Raw genomic sequence first — 20,402 nt, 5'->3', positions numbered from 1 at the left:
GTGGGTCACATCAGGAGGTGGAAAATATATTTTGAATTAGCACTCATTATTATTATTTTTTGCCTCGAGGAAGCTGTTTCTCCTAACTTAGCCTTAGGTTTGTTTTTGTTTGTTTGTTTGTTTGTTTTTGATGTTTAAAATGTTGATGATAGCCTCTATGTGCCTTTTAAAGTCCAAGGCAGTGGGGGATTAAAAATAGTCCAGTTTAATGAGGAAACATATTCCAGTATTTAGATGAGAAATTTGGGTGCTGCAACTTACCTGAGTATAAATGGTTGATTCTAGGTGGGTCTTAATCTTCAACAAAGGCTTTGCACCATCTACCCACTTGATATCCGCATTCGATTGCTGGAGAAAATACAGCCATGAGCACACATATTACAGTGAGAGAGACATAAACAACCTACAATACCACCCATGCATTTTAAGAGACATCAGAAAGGAATGTACTAGGTTCATCCAAAGAAAATACTGGAGATAATAAATGCCCTTTAGAATAAACATGTCCTAAATAATTTTGGATTTCCAATCCTCTCTAGATCTATTTAAATTACCATAAAATGGATTAGTTAAATAGATGAGGTTTTTAAAGTCATGCCCCAAATCCAATTTTAAAAGTTACTGAAATCATCAACAGTAAACACAGAGCAGTCTTTCCTACTTAATTTGATTGTGAAGGAGGACCAGCCTTCAGACTATACTTTGAGTATTCTGCCCCATACTATACCAACAGAATTCTACTTTTAAATATATAAAACAGGACTACTTCCCCAAACACAGATATCCCCCCTACCCTTCTTGATTCAGCATCATTCACATTCAAATAGCCTGGGGGAAGATTGGCTGAGACTGGCAGCTGCTGTTCCAATGTGATGACTCTCCCATCCTTCAGCAAAGGTACCCAGGCAAATCCAACTGCCAAGACAATAATCAACCATAAGAAATGAAATCACAAATACAATTAGCTTCACAAATGTCTGCAAGCTGGGGAAGCAGGCAGGATGGAGATGTTCCCAGGGATCTGTATGTGGGAGCCCAGGTGTCAGACAACTGGGGTGCAGGGAAGGAACAATGCATTGGGATCATTTCCTAATCCCAGCCTATCTACTAATAAGTTATTAGCTTTATATCTTTGGCAACAAATATGGGAGCAACATAGCCCTTATCAGTTAAAAGAATTGAGGGGCCAGCCTAAGATAATTCATGAAAATATTTAAATGCCTCTAATGTGTTTCAATATCACAGTTAGGGGCTGTTTGGGAAAGCTCGTGCTTTAGAAGGTTCAAATCCCTCTTATCTATCCTTCTACTTAAAGTTGAAAGTCTTGCAGTTGACACCATCTCAGACAGCAATCATGTGTTCTAAAACTTCTTATGGGAACCCTGGGATATTGAAGTATGGAAAATTAAGGTCATAAGTCAACATTATAGTCTACATTTGATATAAGGTAGTAAAAGAGTCAATCATTTAGACAGGCAGAGGTTTCCTGACTGGAGGTCGAGGAGTAGAAGGAGAACACAGCCAGACTACAGTGTTTATGACTTCAGTCCACTGAGAGATTTTCTGTCATCTCTACATTTCTTAACACTTCTACCCACAAAGGGGGATCTTGGCTTTCTATTAGAAAACTCATTATGTTTTGCTATACTAACCCAAACCATCTGTGTTGCTCAAGTTCTGTCGTGTCAGTCTTTCCATTATACAGATTACTCTGGGCTTTGAGTGTTTATAACTTAGCTATAAAATATAAAAGAATATAAAAAAACCCAACCTTGCTCTTGATGGACTTCTGGCAAATGAAACAGGGTGTTGGCTGAAGAGCACTTTGTAAATCTACTGCTTTCTAAGTCTTTAAAATTCTTTACATGAATGCTTATGCATGTATATGCATGTGTGTGCATGTGTGTGTTTATACTGTGAACTCAGAAGTCAACACAAATCTGGATACAGTGTTTTCATGTATATGTCTAATTTGGCAAATGTGTTTTGCTCTTAGAAGACAAGCAAAACATGGCTTTCTCTCAGTAGACTGAATGGCTTTAACAGACACTGTATCATGTCTGAAGAGCATCTTCTCCAGCAACACTTCAAAAATGCTTGCCCCAGACCTCTGCTCTCAGTAAAAGCAGGAAGCACAGAAGCACCACTAGAAATGACAATGTCAGGAAGCCCAGGAGGCCCCCAGTCCTACACAAAGGACCATAGCAGATAAGCTATGCTGAGAGAGGAAGAAAGTCTTCCCCAGGGAAAAGCACACCAAGTGGTTATTAAATACCAAATGGTCAGCCCTCAAGATGTATACGTATGTGTATGTATATGTGTATATATATATACACACACACACACACACACACAGATAAGTATACACACACATAAGTCACATTATAGGACTGAGCAGGCCCTATATATTTAGGAATGTATATACATATATGCATGTAACAACAATTAATTTTTAAAAAGAGGCCATGAATCTGAAAGATAGAGAGAGGAAGTATACAGGACGATTTGGAAGGAAGAAAGGGAAGGGGGAAATGCTGTAATTATAGTTTCAAAAATGAAAGAAAATTAAAAAAAAGAGATAAACAAAGAAATGACACTGTTGGTGCTATGAAAGTGAAAAATTTGACCAATGGGGGTGGGGTGTCAGGGACTTCCAAACTAGAAACTAGGAAAATATATTTCTTGTTCTTAGACAACATTTCTCCTCATGGAGTTTTTATTGAGGTATAATTTGTGTAACATTTGTGGTGTATTTTCAATTGCTCCATTAAAAGGAATTACAGAAATTTTTCATCACTCCAAAAAGAAACTCTAACATGTCACTTCAACCATCATTTTCTCCCTACCCCAAGAAACCTTCAATCCACTTTCTATCTGCATAATTCTGCTTAGGTGACACTTGTGCACTGTGAATTATCAGTGCATGGCCAAGTGCTTCCCTTAGTTGAAACTCATAGCCAGCACTTGGAAGCTGTAAAGGTATGATATCAAGCATGCCATCTGGCTCAAAGGTAGGAAGCCACTTAAAGGGAGGACAGTTAGAATTGATGAGTGACATGAAGAATCACCACCTCATGCTTCATTGAATACTTTGCCCATTTCTGTCTAGAATTTGGATGAGAAAATTGCAATTTATCACCCAGGTGGAAAGTACTTGCATGGTTTCATCTTACTTCTCCAGACTCCTGCTCTAAACTAACTACACTTTTAGTGTGGCTTCCTAATACTGCTGATGGTATTCCCCCCGAGATCTCACTAGCTCCTCAAACACATCAGCCCTGAGCCTGCCACATACTTCTGTATCTTCTTTGTGATCACCTGATTTTGAAACTTCAATGGTTACTCTCAATCATCTATCAATTAGTCAGCTATTTGCCAGGTAGCATATATAGTCATCCCTGAGAATTTACAGGAGATTGACTGGTCAAAGATCATCTCAGAGTCACTGAAATTTGCGCATACTTGATTTACCTATAAAATAGCATAGTATTTGCATGTACTCTACATACACCCCCCTGTATATTTCAAAATATCCCTTGATTACATATAATATCTGCTGGAGTGTAAATACTATGTAAATGCTTTATTCCACTAATTAGGGGACAAAAACAAGAGGGGAAAGCTTATATGCATTTAGTACAGATGCAATTTTTTTTTTATTTTTCAGACAGGGTCTGTCTCTATAGTACTGGCTATCCTGGAATTAGCTAGTAGACCAGGCTGGCCCCAGACTCACAAGAAATCCACTTGCTTCTGTCTCCTAGTGTTGGGATTAAAAGCATATGCCACCACCCTCAGCTTCAGATGCAATTTTAAAGAATAACATTTATAGGGACTGGGCAGAGAGCTCAGTTGGTAAAGTGCTTGCTATGCAAGCTTGTGGGCATGAGTTCAATCTTTAGCACAAATCTTTGAAAAAGCCAAGTGTGGTGATGTGCAATTCTCAGTTCAGGGTACTTATGGAGACAGATGTATCCCTAGGGCTTCTCAGCAGCTAGCCTAACCTCCTTGCCAAGTTCCAGGTCAGTGAGAGACCCAGTCTCAATACGACTGGGTGGCATCTAGGGAACTTTACTGGAGACTACCTTGTGGCTTGATCGTGCATGTACGTGTTCATACACAGTGAACATATACAGACATACAAAATAATATTTTTAATTCACCAATGGTTGAGTATATTCATAAGGAACCCAGAGGTTTTCACCAAGAGGGGATAAATCTTAAGCTTTTTCTTCCCTATTGTTAAAAAGACAAATTCATACTATAGCATAGGCTAGCACTAAGCTCATGGCATTTCTCCTGCCTTAGACTCCTGAGTGCTACAATTACAAATATAAACCTTCATACTTGTGTTTCCTTTTCTGTAATTCTTTATTCTTCCTTCCTGATATGGTCATAGTGTACGCTCTTCCTTTATATAACCTTTTAAATAGGTCTCCAAATGCTATCCTGTCCTTCCTTCCTTCCTTCTTCCTGCTCTAACTCATACTTCCCTTTACTTTGCTTCCTGGTCCATTTTCCTCCAAAACAGCTCATACTGGTGTTAGTAGCCTTTCAATAGTCCCACACTGGTAATAAAATAAAGTCAGATCCACTGCCTGACATTCAAGGCTTTCTACAATGCTTTTCAATCTAACATCCTGTGGTTTCTCACTCAGCATCCTGGACTCTTATGTTTGTTAAGTACATATAGTTTTCTGTCCATATCCCCTTAATACTGTGACTCTGTAAAAGCTGTTCCTTCATCTCAGAAAATCCCACCTTCCTGTCATCATAGCATTCCAAACTCGCTCTCATCCTTTAAGACTTTGTTCCAATACCATCTTCTGAAAGCTTTTCCTGAGTCATACAGCCATTTGTCCTTCTACTAGCTGAGTCACTCACTCATCTGTGTTCACATATTACAACCTTTCCAGTCTCTCTATTATCTATCTCATATTAGATAGAATTGTCTACATAGGACCCACGAAGTTAACTAGATTATATGCTCGATGATGATGAGCTCTGACCTGGTTGGTTTTTCTGTCAACTTGACATAAGTTAGAGACATTTGGGAAGGATTCACTCTCAATTGTGAAAATGCCTCCATAAGACTGACCTATAAGCATGTCTATCAAAAACATTTTTTGATTAATGATTGATGGTTGGGGCAGGAAGAGTTCAAGCCACTGTGGGTGGTGCCATCCCTAGGCTGGTGATCCTGAGTGCTATAAGAAAGCATGAGGAACAAGCCAGTAAGCAACACCCCTTTGTGGTCTTCGCTTCAGTTCCTGCCTCTAGGTTCCTGCTTTCAGTCCTTGTCCTGACTTCCCTTCATGAACAAGCTACAAACTGAAATAAACCCTTTCTTCCTCAAGCTGCTTTTGTGATCACAGTATTTTATCACCTCAATATTAACTCTAAGATAGGCTCTATATTAGATATTTTTACTACATTTTCCATCGTATCTACTAATATAGTTCATAAAAATATGCAGAAATATTTGCTCAATGAATGCATCCTGAGGCAGATGATATTTGTAAAGTGGAAGTAACACAGGCTATACTCATAGTCCTTGGATGGTCTCCTAGAGCTGTCTTCTACTGGTTTATTTAAAGCTTTTGTGACATGGGACCAGAACTGGTGCCTCACTGCTAAAGCTTATTCAACTTCATTAAATCTGTTCTCATTAGCAACAGGCAGTCCCCAGTCTCCCTCCAGCTCACAGATGTCCCTGGCTCTGAGCTTACTTTTCTCTTCCTCAATAAGCAGAACTCGAAAATTCTAGTTGCTGGGAAATTTTACATAAAAGAAATAACAACCCTGTATTGCAATCTGTGTTTCTCCCCCAAGAACAGCATTATTACTGGATGCTGCTTAAAGTACTTTGGCTGCACTGGTGAGCATCTGGACAAAAGATATTTGATACACATGACAATAAAATCAATGTATAGTCTTTGTCAATGAACTGTTTTCAGATGAGGCTTGCTTTGCTGCCCAGGCTGGTCTTCAACTCCTGGGCTCCAGTAATGCTCTACTTTTAGCCTCTTAAGTAAGATTACAGGTATACACCAATGTGCTTGGCTTAGAAATGGACTATATAACTCAGAAATATAATGTTTGGTCAAGGAGTGAAGCATTTGGCAATGTGGTGAAAAGATTTTATATCCTAGAGAAAGATTATATGATCCTGGGTACGATCTCCAATGCCCAATACCACACTTTATACACACACACACATGAATAAAGAAGCAGCACACATACCTGGAGTTTCCACGGTGTCTTGCTTTTTGGTTGTTCCTTTTGTGTTGATTTCACAACTCACATGATAAAACGTAAAAAGCAAATGATGCTTCTGATGCAAGTGAATGGGCAGCTCCATTTTGATCTGAAATGGTAGAGACATCACATATGACACTGTGTTGGTTTTAGCTGTTAGGTTAAGCTCTCAGACATGGAGCTTCGTTTTACTGTACTGTTCCAAAAATAACTCCTGAAGGATAAGCCAAGTGGCCAAATAGCAGGTATCATTTCAATGTACTTCAGATATTTTTCTGGTCAGTTTCAGTTGGACTATTCTCTTAAGTTGTGGGGATTTTGTTTTTAACTTTTGTGGATTTCATACTTCTTTCTGCATAGTTCAGTGGATTCTCCCAGCTTCCACTTTAAAGCAGGATTTTATAAAACAGTAGATTAAAAACCACATTCCCATACCCAGGGATGGCATAATCCAGTGCAATCTATTTAAAATGAACATTGAATTTGAAAAGCTACATTACCTAAGTTGTTGTTCCTCTGTGCATGGAAAAAAATTAAAATCTTACAAATAATATGCAAATATTCACCATCACATTACGGTACCCTCAAATCAAAGTTCATAAAACTTTCTCTAGAAAAAAAAATGAAACTTTGTTCTTGAATAGACAAAAAGATGTCATATATGATTCCAAAAATTAGGTTCAAAAGATGCTTATAAGAATCAATCTCAAAGTAATTTTTTTTGTTTTTTGGTTTTTTTTTTTTGGTTTTTCAAGACAGGGTTTCTCTGTGTAGCCCTGGCTGTCCTGGAACTCACTCTGTAGACCAGGCTGGCCTCGAACTCAGAAATCCGCCTGTCTCTGCCTCCCAAGTGCTGGGATTAAAGGCGTGTGCCACCACCGCCCGTCTCAAAGTAATTTTCTAATCAGAAACCAATTATATGCTTATATCTCCTATTAGCAGATAAGAAACAAAATTTTAAATTTGATACACATGCCCATATCCATACAGACACGCATGAAAATAACTGTTTTTCTCTGTCGTTCCTAGTCAATATATAGTGAATGAATCAATAAAAATCTATTATTTAAGACACTCTGAAAATAATCATGTTTCATTTCTTATGTTCAGATCTCTGCATTGGTTGGTACTGGCTATAGCGAGGCATATAAGAAACAGTATGTTGATGGACATTTGGTCCAATTATAGTGCATACAATGGCATGGTTGGAAGTATTATCACCAAGGTCTGTTATAGGTATATTCATTATCGAATATGCCTGTTCACAGCATCCAGACCATCTGGGCATCTAATGCTCTACTGCACATAAACATGAGCATACTCTCCCCCCTGGGTAGCAAAAATTCAAGACACTATTAATTCCTTCCCCACCTCCAAAGAAACCAGGGGAAGTGCATTGAGAAAAGAATGAGTGGGGCCCAGAGCTGGAGCAGGAGGGTCCATACAAGAGCAGGTGGGTCAGGAGAAATCCTGACAGCAGGAGGGATGGTTTCACACCAAGCCAAGAATGGAGACTTTAGAGCCTAGGCAGAACCAGCACAGCATCTGGCCCAGGATGCTCATTCAGGCCCCATGCAAATACTAAATCAAAAGCATCCTGCAGAGTTGGATAAGCAAACACATAGAGGCTAGAAGAGGTTGAGACCAGGCATACTGGGTGATATAAAGAGATACAGAGATAGAGAAGGAGCAAGAAAGAAAGAACAAGAGAAACTAGAAAGGAACAGCAGGCTACAGCACTCCCCTCTATATTGGTTCCAGAAAGGTGGGCAGGGCAGCCAGTGGGACTGTGATGGCCAGCTGTACAGCTTTCTCCCTCCAGTGCTTCACTTACAGACAAGCTGCCCCTTACCACTTAAAACTATAATAGGAAAGAGCTCTCTGTACCTTCAGAAAAGCTAGTCTGGATTTAGGGAATTTTACCTGTTTGTTTGTTTGTATATTTATTTATGTATTTGTGTTTTAAAATTAGCACTTGAAGTATTAAGTTCCCCTATGGTGACACTTCAAAGACAATTTTTGTATAGCTCCCCTGCCCCCACTATGTCCCTGTTGTCTTATATCTTTCCACCCTCATCTCGATCCCCTTAGCTTCATTTTGACTTCATTCACAGGTATTCACTATTGCCCCTCCCCCTTCCCTCGTCCTCAGCACCTCTTTCCTGGTAGTCTCTTTTCTAATTTCATTGCCTACACCCACATTTATGTAGTTAATTATTTAATTTCTGGCCCTGGGATTTGATCCTAGGGCCTTGTGTATACTAGAGAAGTTCACTACCTAAGAACTACATCTCCAGATCTGTTTTCAATAATTTTTGAGACACATTTTCATATAGTCCAGGCCAGCCTCACGCTTGCTATACCACTGAGAATGATTCTGATTTCAGAACCTCCTGTTTCAGCATTTCAAATGTTGGGATTACAGGTGAATAACCATGATTGGCTTATATCTCCCTTTTAATGCTCATTTTGAGATACATCCACATTAAGTTGCTCAGGCAAGCCTTGAACTTATAATACTCCAGAACAGCCAGAATTCTAGTAGGATTCCTACTGCACCAAGCCTGGCTCTGAATTTCTTATTTGAATGCTGAAGAAATGGAGACCGTAAAAGTGACAGTGACTACCTCATTAAAACAGAACTAGTCTGATAAAAACGTGGAGGGCCAGAGTTGCAGGTCCTCTTTGAGAGTTGTGTACTATCTTAACTAGAAAAGCCTTTCACATTGTAAGTAAATCTCTCCCTGTCATCATAGGATAACATGAAGGCAGGAACTCTTCTTTTTTTTTTGTTTTTTTGTTTTTTTGAGACAGAGTTTTTCTGTATAGCCCTGGCTGTCCTGGAACTCACTCTGTAGACCAGGCTGGCCTCGAACTCAGAAATCCACCTGCCTCTGCCTCCCAAGTGCTGGGATTAAAGGCATGTGCCACCATTGCCCGGTGGAACCCTTCTTTTTGATATGACATTTTCAATTTTAATCGGACAAAACATTCAGGGATTGCATGGGCAGATGAATGGCTTGAAAATTAAAATATAAATAAGTACAATGAAAGGAATTAGCAAGCACTGAATTTTGTAAATACTGAAATGTCAAGGCTTTACCTCATCATAGAACTCCGGATTTTGGTTGTGGTGAGAGACCACAGCATAAGCATTTGTGGTAAAAACGGGCCCTGCTGGTTTTCCATAAATGCACTGTAAAAGAAAGGAAACAGAGTCACCACCCCTAACCCAGGTCTTTAAACAAGTAGCTACTGAACCACATAAATTTAGAAGCAGTGAGAGTAGGGGTGTGGCCGAATCCACTCAGCTGCTATCAGGAGCCTGTAAGTGCCCAAGCTTTTATGCAGTCACTGCAGACAGCACTCCAGAGAGTGCCTAACTCAGCTAGCTATAGAACACTTTCCAACATCTGGCCACCAAAGGTATGCTCTCCTAACTAGCTGACAGTGGGATGCTGGCGATATTTTCTTTTTTAGGAGAGAGATGCTCTCTAAAATCTTCTGGCTCTTCAGGACAGAAAGGTGGGCCTTAGCAAGTTTTCTTTTTGGATGGTCCTTGTTCAGTGGGTTTTTTAAAAGGTGTGTTTAAAAATAAACAACAAACAACCTAAAAATTAAAAAAAAAATCAAATGTCTATTAAGCTGCAGACAGATAAGCTTACTGTTCTCTTATATCATAAAGCTTTGTTTGTTTGCTTCTTGAGTCAAGGTTTCACTACGTAACCCTGGCTGGCCTGGAATTCACTATGAAGACCAGGCTCATCATCAACTCAGAGAACTGAATGCATCCCTGCCTCTGTCTTTCAGGTACTGACATTAAAAGTGTGCTCAGCTTCTCTTTACATTTTTTAACCTGACACTTTATACGGCACATTTTTTTTTTTAAATCACTCATTTTCTGGTATTAGATGTAAGGCTTTCTATGTTCCTTGGAATGCACCCGTATAATGACCACTCTGATTTACTTTTACTTCCATTGGCCCAATAAGCTTAAGGGTGAATACAGATCCAGCATGCCAAGTCACTAACTGCTCCACTGTTACTGTGGAATGAGCTTCTAGGCCAGCTAAGAAATTAAATTGAGACTCCATAAGTCCACAGCCAGTTCTCCTGAAATACAGTTGTCAAGGCTTTTTTTTTTCCAAGAACTGCTGAGAAGTAACCTAAGGGTTTCTACATGATACTCAAAGGATATTTCAGGGAAGAAAGGGAACTGGTTGTTCTCATCTCTACTGAAGAGACAAGCAGAGGGAGCAAAAAAATTCCACTGTATTTCAGCCACCTAATCCTTAATTGAATTTAATGTTCTCTTTGGGGGAAAGGGAGCTCCTTTCAAACATAGGGGCAGTGTAATATTCAGCAATTTAGTTGGGAGTGCAGGGGTATGTTTCTCGAGTGAGTTACAGTATGACCACCAATCCACTTGACTGCTTTGGATTCAAAGAATCATATACGCACTTTGTGATGGCTGCATTGTTTGGGGCTTCTGTCTCAGGTTTCTGATCACTGGGCTTATGAAGAAAAAGTTTATAGTGAAACAATAAAAGCACTGCACATTGATGGGTATTCATGGCTGCACTGCATGCTACTGAGACTCTGCTTCGCAGAGATCACAGAGCTAAGATTGGAGGCACTGTTTGACCAGTCCTGGAGCAGAAGTCTTAGCTCAGATCAAAGCCCTCATACTGTGCTTCTGTCAGCTCAACAAGCCTGTTCAGGTTTCAAAGAGAAAGAAGTTGAAGGTCTCCTAATAGTAACATTATAAGGTCCCCTGAAGGAAACATTATAAACTATCCAGTCATTAAAAAATGACCTAGTGATTAGGCCTCTAACCAATGCAAATTCAAGTGGAGCAAATGCCAGAAGGCAATAAGGGAACCTCTTCCACTTTCTCATTTTCAAGATAGAACCCAAGGACTTGAGCAGGATCACCATATAGGTAAACATTCCCAGAACAAATTCACCCATCTTCCCAGCTGCATATCCACCCTACCTTGTAATATAGATCATTTAAACAAACCCTTTAGTTCACATGTAATAGTAGGAAATGAAATATTACCTTTGTCAGTCTAGCGCATTTTCTTGTTGAAATATAAAGACATTAAACTTAGAGCATGACACCATCAAGTACTAAATTTTCATCTCCACAATCTCTTCCAAAAATACACATGGATCACCACCATAAACAAACCTTTAGCGCAGGTGCATCGCTTTCATCAGAATCCCGGAATTCCACACAGACGGCAATGTTCCTAGCCTAAAATTATTAATCAGCCAAAGTGAGTCACGCAGTGAGCAGATGATCAATAATATTGCATGCTCTAAGAATGTATAGTTTCCTTACCTTAGCAAATGACTTCTGGCTGTCGTATTTTAATTGCAAGGGATAGACATACAGATGGTTTTTGTAAATAGTGAACGGATAACAATATTTTGTCATTTCTGGAACAAACTCTTCAACCTCCACAGTAATATTTTGACAATTCTTTTCAAAAGGCTTCAGGGGCACATATGAAGAGGTAATACAATCTATGGTAGGACAAGAATAAGCATGTAACTTAACAGTCATTAACACATTCCTGCCTTTGTAGAAATATACATAGATTGTGTTTGCAAAGGACGATTTCAAAACAGAATTCTTAGTTGATGACAAAAAGTTAAACAATTTTAAGAACCCGAAAAGGACACTGCGGAGTGCTGATTTTCATGAGACCCTTTACACCAGACATGGGTTGAGATTTCATTCTCAACATTGAATGACTTGCCAAATATAACACATCATAATCTTGACAAATTTAAACTCTGCAAAGAAACCCACTTCATTTTCCCTCCTGTGGCTACAATTTTAGCTTTTGCTGCAAGTTTTTATTGGTATCAGGGAAAGCAATGAGAGTAAATTTATGCTTCCAGTTAGCTCATGGCAAATCACTTTGAAAAAGTTAACTTAGTGCAGGTGCAAATTTTCACTAAAAAATAATGGAAGTTTTTTGAAATTATAGACCTTATGATGTGTTACCCATAATAAAATAAAACACACAAAATGTCTGAGCAATTGGACCATATGTGTTTCTGAAGCTGCCGTTTTAGGAGAGGTCATGAGCAATACTTAGGGCTATGACACTTTCTTTATTGTCCAGCCATGTGGGTGGACAAGGAAGATGCAGGCTAAACTGAGCCTAAGGACACATCACTTTTGTTACAGTTGTTCTTTTTCTGATTACTGAAACAATGCATGCTAATTACAGAATATCTGGAGGCACAAATTAAAGATTTACAATAGCAATCCATCACTGCATTGTATTATCCACAGAAAACTAGCACAGATATTTGCATCTGTTGTCTTCTGGTCTTCTCGCTATGTACATTTTACACAGCAAAGTGAAAAATCTCATGGTGTGTACACAACTCAATCTTGATGACTTGGTAGTTTATCTGATATCTCATTGAACAAATTATAAACACCAATTTCAATCACTGCATCAAGGTTTATGGTAATGCTGTGCCATAAAAACTTGAAGCACACTGACAATCTTGATTCCATTAGCTTCCAAGTTCCCTCTAAGGTAAAGAACACTGTAATGCATAAACTCCTGCTTATATTTTAATTATCTAATAAGATTCCCACTCCCTCTCTGTGTCTATTGGTCTGTCTGTCTGTGCATGCTCATGTGTTCAGGTGTCTGCAGAGGCTAAGTTGTCAGATTTTCTAAAGCTGGAGTTACATGGGGTTGTGAGCAGCCAAATATCGGTGGTGGGACCTGAATTTGGGTCCTCTGGAAGAGAAGTAAGTACTCTTAGCTACTGGGCCATTTCTCTATTCCCCTCAATGATTCTTCTTATGAAAAAATAATCTATTTCAGTTTTGCATGTTTTTAAATGCACAGTGGGCACTGTTTCCTGTGTAAAATCCTTTAGTGATTTCTAACTGTACTTAAAATACAAATCTAAGGTGTTGTCTATGCAATTCTCTATATTCTTTTTCTACTACCATTTCCTGTTCCATTGTTCCCACCACATCCTACCATGGAGCCACACCAACTTCCTCTCTATTCATACAAATTAAGAATGCTTCTATCTCAAGGTCTTTACAATATATAGGATGCCCTCAGTCTGCAGCATATGACCCCAAACATCCTTTGCTAGCTAGCTCCTTCCCTTGTTGGTTAGGGAAGCCCTAGGAAATTAAGACACTGTATAAATCTGCAGTAAACTATTGATAGATACTCAAGCTCTGATTACAATTGTTAATGTTTGTTTGCAATACATTCTTACTTGGTAAATCTACAGGAACACATTCCACTGTGATATTCAGCTGTCCAGGGATAATCTGCAATTTTGTCTTTTCTGGCCTAGGTAGAAAACAAGAATAGTTGAGAGGTAAAAAATGATGACTGTTACATGTGTTAGTTACCTGAAATCCAATCTCAGTTTTCTTATGTTTATGGAATTTATTAGTGCTTTTCTTTTTGATGCAGAAATGAACTACTCTCTTCTTCAAAGCAGTCCCGTTATACTCACTTCTTTCTTCACAAAATAGAATTAAGCCACATTCTCATCTTACTTTGCAGATGTAACTTCTCAGCTACTGTAGACGGAGTGTTTCTATTTGTTTGTTTTAATATTTGTTGTATACATTATTAAACATTGGACCCTTAAATCTTGAAAACTAGATATCAAATAGTTTAATACAATTTTTTCCTATAGAACTTGACAAATAATTTATTGGTACCAATCTCAAATTTTTAGGTATTCAATTTTTTCTATATATAACATATTCATTTGTTTAGGAATTCAATATTTCATCCATTCTATTCATTTAGGATAATAATGTCACACACTTACTTTTTGTATTCTGATAGCAACTTTAGAATATCTTCACTTGAAAGCTTGCTACTGTCTTGTTTATACAAAGGGGAAAATCTTCCATCCAGATCCAGAGAGCCCTGAATATCTTTGAAAATGGGTCTAGAACAGAAACAGAAAGGCTTTTAACACAAATTTTGAGGTACTAATAAACTCGACTTGTACTGGTGTAAATGTGAAACTGTAAACATGCATGGTAGTGCTTTGGTGGGCTCTCACAAAGTGAAGCACATACCACCTACCCTACAGCAATGCCACTGTATTTCTATACATGGTTCCACATCCTACCTGGATGCTCACAGCAGATTTATTTGCTGTAACTCCAAACTGGTAAAATACATCAGAAATTGGTCAAGTAAATGAATGAACAAAACTGGAATATTATGCAGTGGAATGCCACCGAAAAGGAATTCTACACAACAGTGATGAATCTCAAAAGCATATTGAGCATAAATAACCACTCTCAAGAATATGTGCTGCAGGATTCTACTTTTATGATGAGTTTGGGACAGATAAAAAGTTATTCAGTGATAATCAGATGGATGGTTGCCTGGGTGCACAAGGCTGCATAAATGTGGGTAAAGATGACTACACAGGGCCATGGGGAACCTTTCTGGGAAGAAACACTCCTTCTATCTATATTGGAATAGATCTATATCTACCTTCAAAAGTGACTCATTTTATCAATGTAAGACTGATAAAAATTACATTGACTTTTAAGGGTAATTTTATGAAAAAGTTTACTACATATATATAGTGTCATATGATTTTGAGAGGTCATTCCCACCTCTTTTTGGTTTGTTTGTTTTGTTTTGAGACAGGGTCACTTGGTAGCCTTGGCTAGTCTGGAACAGGCTACCCTTGAACTCACAAAGATCTGCCTGCCCCTACTTCCTAAAGGCTGGGATTAAAAGTGTGTGCACCACCACACCCAGCATCTTCTACCATTTTAAGCAGCTATTTTGCTGCTAAAATGGAAAGTAATATACGAGCACCTAATGCACTGGAAGTAGCAATAGCCAGAAACTGGACACTCCTCAGCAAAGCCCATTGCTCCTGCTTTAAAATATTTATTTCTAGTAACAGGGGCTTATCATACACTTTTTAAATGTCCTGGACAAACCTTAGTAAATCCCCACTACTGCAGCTGATGGAAACAATCCAGGAAGGAGAAAATAGCATAATGCCTCACCAGAACTGGGGATCAGAGTTTCTCTCTGCAGCTTTCAGAATTAATTTTCTCGACTGGCAAAAGAGCAGCAGGGAGTTCCTGTAACTATCTAAGAGCAGGAGAATGCCACAGTGGTGTAGAATCAGTGCTAATGCTGGGTATCCCATATCCTGATCTCCACTCTGCTACATGCTCTAAGGTTGAGACATGGGTTTTATTTTCTTTATCCTTTCCTTCTGTGTCTCCATTTCCTCATCTCAAAGATGGGGCAGTGGTACCTGTCTCTTAAGTATATATTTATTCACTAGTCCCAGCATAGGAGTGCATGGCTGATCACTGCATTCTGAAGGCAGAGGCATGAAATTGCTGCAAGTTCAAGGACAGCCTGGTTGACATAATAGTGAGCTCTAGGTCAAATAGAGTTACAAGGCAAAAACTGTATTTTAAAAAATAAATAGGCAAACAAAATATGCATTATATACTTAGATAAGTGAGTATTCTGGACAGAGTTAAACAGTTATTAATAATAAACATTAGTAGCAGCAGAAATGGACTTTAAGGTAAATGCATTACAAATAATTATATGTGTAAATTTATAAGCCACAATTTCCCTTCTATAACACACCAACTGCATTAGTTTTTGCCATTTACCTATTCTTGGCAATCATTTATTTTACTAGTATGAGAAACAAGGAAAATAGTGCCTTCTCTGTCAGCACTGAGATCCTTACCCCAAATGAAATGGTTATAAATAGTGACAGAAGAGTTGATTCACTTCAAATCTCCTACCCTGTGCTATTCCCCAGCACCCAGTGAACATAATTGATTGAATTATTCAGAACATGGTGCCCTTTCCCAAGAACTCTCAGTCAGTTGTACAGGCTGTACCACAAACAAGCTGGTGAATTTACAGTTCGAAGTGGGGATAAACAAGAAACAGGCTTCAAGTCCTCATTGCCTGTAGATTAGCAAGATTTGGATAAAACACTTTCATAAGCTACTGTAACAACAGAATCATAGAAAATGTATGTTTCTAAATACACTATTCTCAAAGGATTCACAAAAAAATCTGTTAATTACAAGCTTGCACTTCATGACATCAGTCTTTGCCATCAAAATCTTTAGTACATTTTCCAGAATGATTCTGATAGGTTTTAAAGCCATAAATTTAGCCAACTCTGAAAAACTGGGCATATTGTACACAATTTGTTATATATTCTAGTTCTCTGGGGAAAATGCTATCACTTTAGCAATGAGCTGTGTTGAAATATAAGATTAAGTAGTGTCCATCAGATTAACCCAAACAAAAAGAAATTTCCCATAACACAAGTGGAGTTTTGGAAGTGGGTCTTGGGATGAATAACAAATTCTGAGAAAGCTTTACATCCCAAGTGTCCCAAGACACAACAAGCCTGCAGGAAATGGACCACTGAATTGTTGGTAAGGACACTGGTCCCCAGTTTCACAGAGAACTAAAAATAGAAGGGTCAGGATTGCATTTACACGAACCTGGCTGCCCAAGCAAAGGGCATTCTGTATTGTCCAAGGCGGCTACACACTTGTTTAGCTGTCCTGTGTACCTTCTGGGCTGTCTATGGTCAGAAAAAAAATGATGAGTTTAGATTTGTTCAATGTGCCATGGATTCATCTTCAAACATCCCCCAAATCATCATTATAACACACCAAAAACCCTGGAAGGTAACATTTATAAATAAATATTAAAATATATCTTTGCTACCCATTTTTCAAGACTAAAACTAAAATATTCCTTTTTAAACTGTGTGTGTATGTGTGTGTGTGTGTGTGTGTGTGTGTGTGTGTGTGTGATGCTATGCTGGAGATCAAATCAACAGCCTTACACTCTACCACATGCCTAGCCAAAAGGTAATTCTTAAAGGCGTGTTGTTTTCTGCCCTAACAACTCTTTCAGAAGACAGACTAATGAGATATTGGACTCCTTTGTACCACAGCCCTCTGCTAGGAACATTTTGAGCAGTGTTAACGTGTATTTCCTTCCACACTGCTGGCAGATACTCATTATTCATAGGGGAAGTTTGTTCTAGATACAGTTGACCTTCTACTCCCGAGATAAGGCACAAGTGACAAGAGTCAATGCAATTAGTCTCATTTGGGCAGCAGCCGCTGTTTGAACAGGCAATGAGAGATGAGAAAGGTGATAAGCTGCCTATAAGGCCTAAATAGGCTTCAAAGCACTGGCTGGATGCTTATCCCTGGGGATACAAAATGCTAGAGGCTTTTGTGTACACTGCAAATATGTTCCCCCCACCTATTAGTCATGCTTCCTCAGCATCTTCCACTTAATAAATATTACGTGACTACAGTAAAATCCAACATTCAATAGATTGATGGCTCTTAAATACACAATAACTATGGTGCTATGAATTAATTGTTCCACAAATCCTTCCCTTCCCTAAGTCTCAGATTTCTCATAACATGAGAGGAAAGGATTCAGGTTTCTAACCAGTCTGATGTCATGATCTAAGCATTTTGATAATGTTAAAAATGGCCAACTTGTAATTTTGCCATTTCAGAGCATTCAGGAAAAACATAAGCTATGAAAAATCCACACCATATAATATGTGAAAGAAAGCACACTGATAAAGTATAAAGGGTGAGATGGACCACAGTGAAGAGCAGCCCTTTGGAGTCAATACACTGATAATGTGTTCATTGTCTAGCCTCATTGCATCAGAGACAAGAGTGGATATAGGCACCATTTTCCATAGTAGACAATGTGGAAAGTCCTCAGAGAAGATAATTTTTCATCAGAAAGGTCTCTGACAATGCCATTTTAAAATACCAGTAAAAGGCGAGTTCTCTACTGAGCAGGAGTATTTACCAATTTTAAGTTACCTTTATCGGATCTGAGTTTTTGATGTAGGGTTCTGCACAGTGTGTGATGTTTCCCTGCAGCACCTTTTCAATTCTCACAACTAGAAAAATTTCAGGATGTGGGTTCGTCACTGAGAAGATTCCCTAGGGGGAAAATGACTTCTGTTAGATATTTTTATGCAACATACATATGGCTGTTTGGCAACTGATATCTTGTAGTGTGGAGAGTACAGAATGTTGATATTCAACATAGGATCATGTCCAGGATTCCAGGAATAGGTAGAATATTTTTGTTGGGGGGGGGGCTTTCTGCTTTTTGAGACAGTCTAACTATATACAGCTCAGGTTAGGTTGGAACTTGAAGCAATCATCTTGGCCCTGCCACCTGAACTCTGGAGCCCTAGTACCCTAGGCCTGCCCCACCCTATCCAGAGGGTAGTGCTGGTTGCTTTGGCTACAGATTCCAAAGCTTCCAATGAATGTATCTTTCCAAATGCAGTTCCTATTTTGTTACTAGTTTTACCCTATGCATCCAAGCTCTTTCTGTTTGGCTGTTTTGCAAGGTGACTTCTTAGACCTAATGAATACAATAGACATTGTTTGGTTTAATTGGTATATACTAAAGATAATATGTCTCCCAAGTAGCTAGAACTACCAAACAGTTCACTCACAATTCATACTGAATACAGTAAAGAAGGAAGAATACATTTCCACTGCTTGCCTAACATAAAAACTCACCATCTGGGGCTGAGAAAATTGGCTGAGTGCTAAAGCATTTGACACACAAGCATGAGCACCTGAGTTTGGCAGTCACAGGAGGCTAGAAGTAATCTGAGTGCTGAGGAGGAAACAGGTAAATCCCTGGAGCTTACTGGCCAACCAGTGCAGCTGAATGGAAGAGCTCCAGGTTCACTTGAGGGATGCTGACTCAAAAAAAAAAAAAAAAGACACCAACCAAACAAAGCCAAAACCAAAAATGAAACAAAACCAAAAAACACTGGAGGAATAGAAAGTTGTCTTGTACTCCTCCTGCAAAGGCCAAGAGTTCAGTTCCCAGCACCCATGTTGGGGTTGGGGCTCATAACCACCCGTGTCTCCAGCTCTAGGAGCCTAACACTCTTATGGCCTCCAAAGATATTCACACACATTTGCCCATAAATGCATACATCAACACACACATATTTAAAACCAAATAAGTAAATAAGCAAACAAATAAATAAATAAATAAGAAATTAAATTTCTTTAAAAAAAAGAAAAAAAGATGGTAAAGAGTGACTGAGGAATATACCATTGTTGAACTCTGCCTTCCAAACCTGCATGCACATATATGTACACATACCCAATTGGACATATGCAGACAATACACACACTCGTAAACTATCTTATGGAAAACTCTGCAGTTTAAAAAGCTTCAGTGCTATCAATGTAAAAGGAGGCAGTAGAGGCTCTAAAACTTGCCTAGTGTCTTTATCCTCTGTTTAAGGGAACAAATGTGTATACAGCCAAAGTGACATCATTTTCTTTGAATGTATATGGAATAACTACACACCATCTTTTGTCTTTCTGAGAGAGAGAGAGAGAGAGAGAGAGAGAGAGAGAGAGAGAGAGAGAGAGATCCTCTAAATATTGTGTCAGTGTTTTTTTTGTCTCATATTTGAAGGAACACCAAATGAATTTGAATAGAATAGATGGGTCTTTACCAAGTTTTGTTTTCCTACTTGGTGTATTACCAATTTTTTAAAATATTGCTTTCTAGTTTTCAAAGCATTTCAAACAAATTATATCATGAATTCCAAATTGAAGCTTTGAACAGAAGCTTGACAGAGCAAGACAGAAAAGAGTGTGAAGGGTTAGCAGTGTCCCCTCCCGCACCAAGTCAAAGAACTTGTAGAAAGTCTGGGTGATGGATTACCAAGCAGCAAGCACAAACAAACATGGGACAAGGTAGTTAAAATAAGGGTGAGGAATTAGACAGCCTGGGATCATATTTTGGCTTGGCCATTTATCAGTTTAGGCAATTCATATTTTTCCTACATCTCAGGTTCTATGAAATGATGGGACTGAGAGTAATATTGTTGTCAGAAGTTTCTTACATGGGGTAATGAAATAACACACATTAGGTGTCTGGTTATCACTAGGGTGGCACATCAAACTATATCACAGTCACAGAACTTGGTTCCTGGTATTGCTAGAAAGATGCTGCTTGATCTTTGAGTGGGGCTAACAGACTGTCCATGCTGTCCCTGCACAAGGT

The 20,402-nt window shown here is 38.7% G+C and overlaps 1 protein-coding gene across 1 annotated transcript in view; it reads right to left on the bottom strand.

Annotated features, from left to right (window-relative positions):
• Window positions 1-20,402, bottom strand: part of Dock11 (dedicator of cytokinesis 11) — a 177,430-nt gene that overhangs the window by 79,828 nt on the left and 77,200 nt on the right. Inside the window, exons 13-22 of the mRNA XM_028773169.1 lie at window positions 18,170-18,292; window positions 16,805-16,887; window positions 14,104-14,226; window positions 13,534-13,610; window positions 11,606-11,790; window positions 11,453-11,518; window positions 9,362-9,454; window positions 6,244-6,367; window positions 794-915; window positions 262-348 (exon numbers count right to left, since the gene is read on the bottom strand). Coding sequence (XP_028629002.1) covers window positions 262-348; window positions 794-915; window positions 6,244-6,367; window positions 9,362-9,454; window positions 11,453-11,518; window positions 11,606-11,790; window positions 13,534-13,610; window positions 14,104-14,226; window positions 16,805-16,887; window positions 18,170-18,292 — 1,083 coding nt within the window. The remainder of the gene's footprint in view (window positions 1-261; window positions 349-793; window positions 916-6,243; window positions 6,368-9,361; window positions 9,455-11,452; window positions 11,519-11,605; window positions 11,791-13,533; window positions 13,611-14,103; window positions 14,227-16,804; window positions 16,888-18,169; window positions 18,293-20,402) is intronic.

This window comes from Grammomys surdaster, unplaced genomic scaffold (genome assembly GCF_004785775.1).
Source record: "Grammomys surdaster isolate TR1022 unplaced genomic scaffold, NIH_TR_1.0 222, whole genome shotgun sequence".
Taxonomy (NCBI): domain Eukaryota; kingdom Metazoa; phylum Chordata; class Mammalia; order Rodentia; family Muridae; genus Grammomys; species Grammomys surdaster.
The sequence above is the reverse complement of the archived record's forward strand: the minus strand, read 5'-3'. Positions and strand labels throughout refer to the sequence as shown.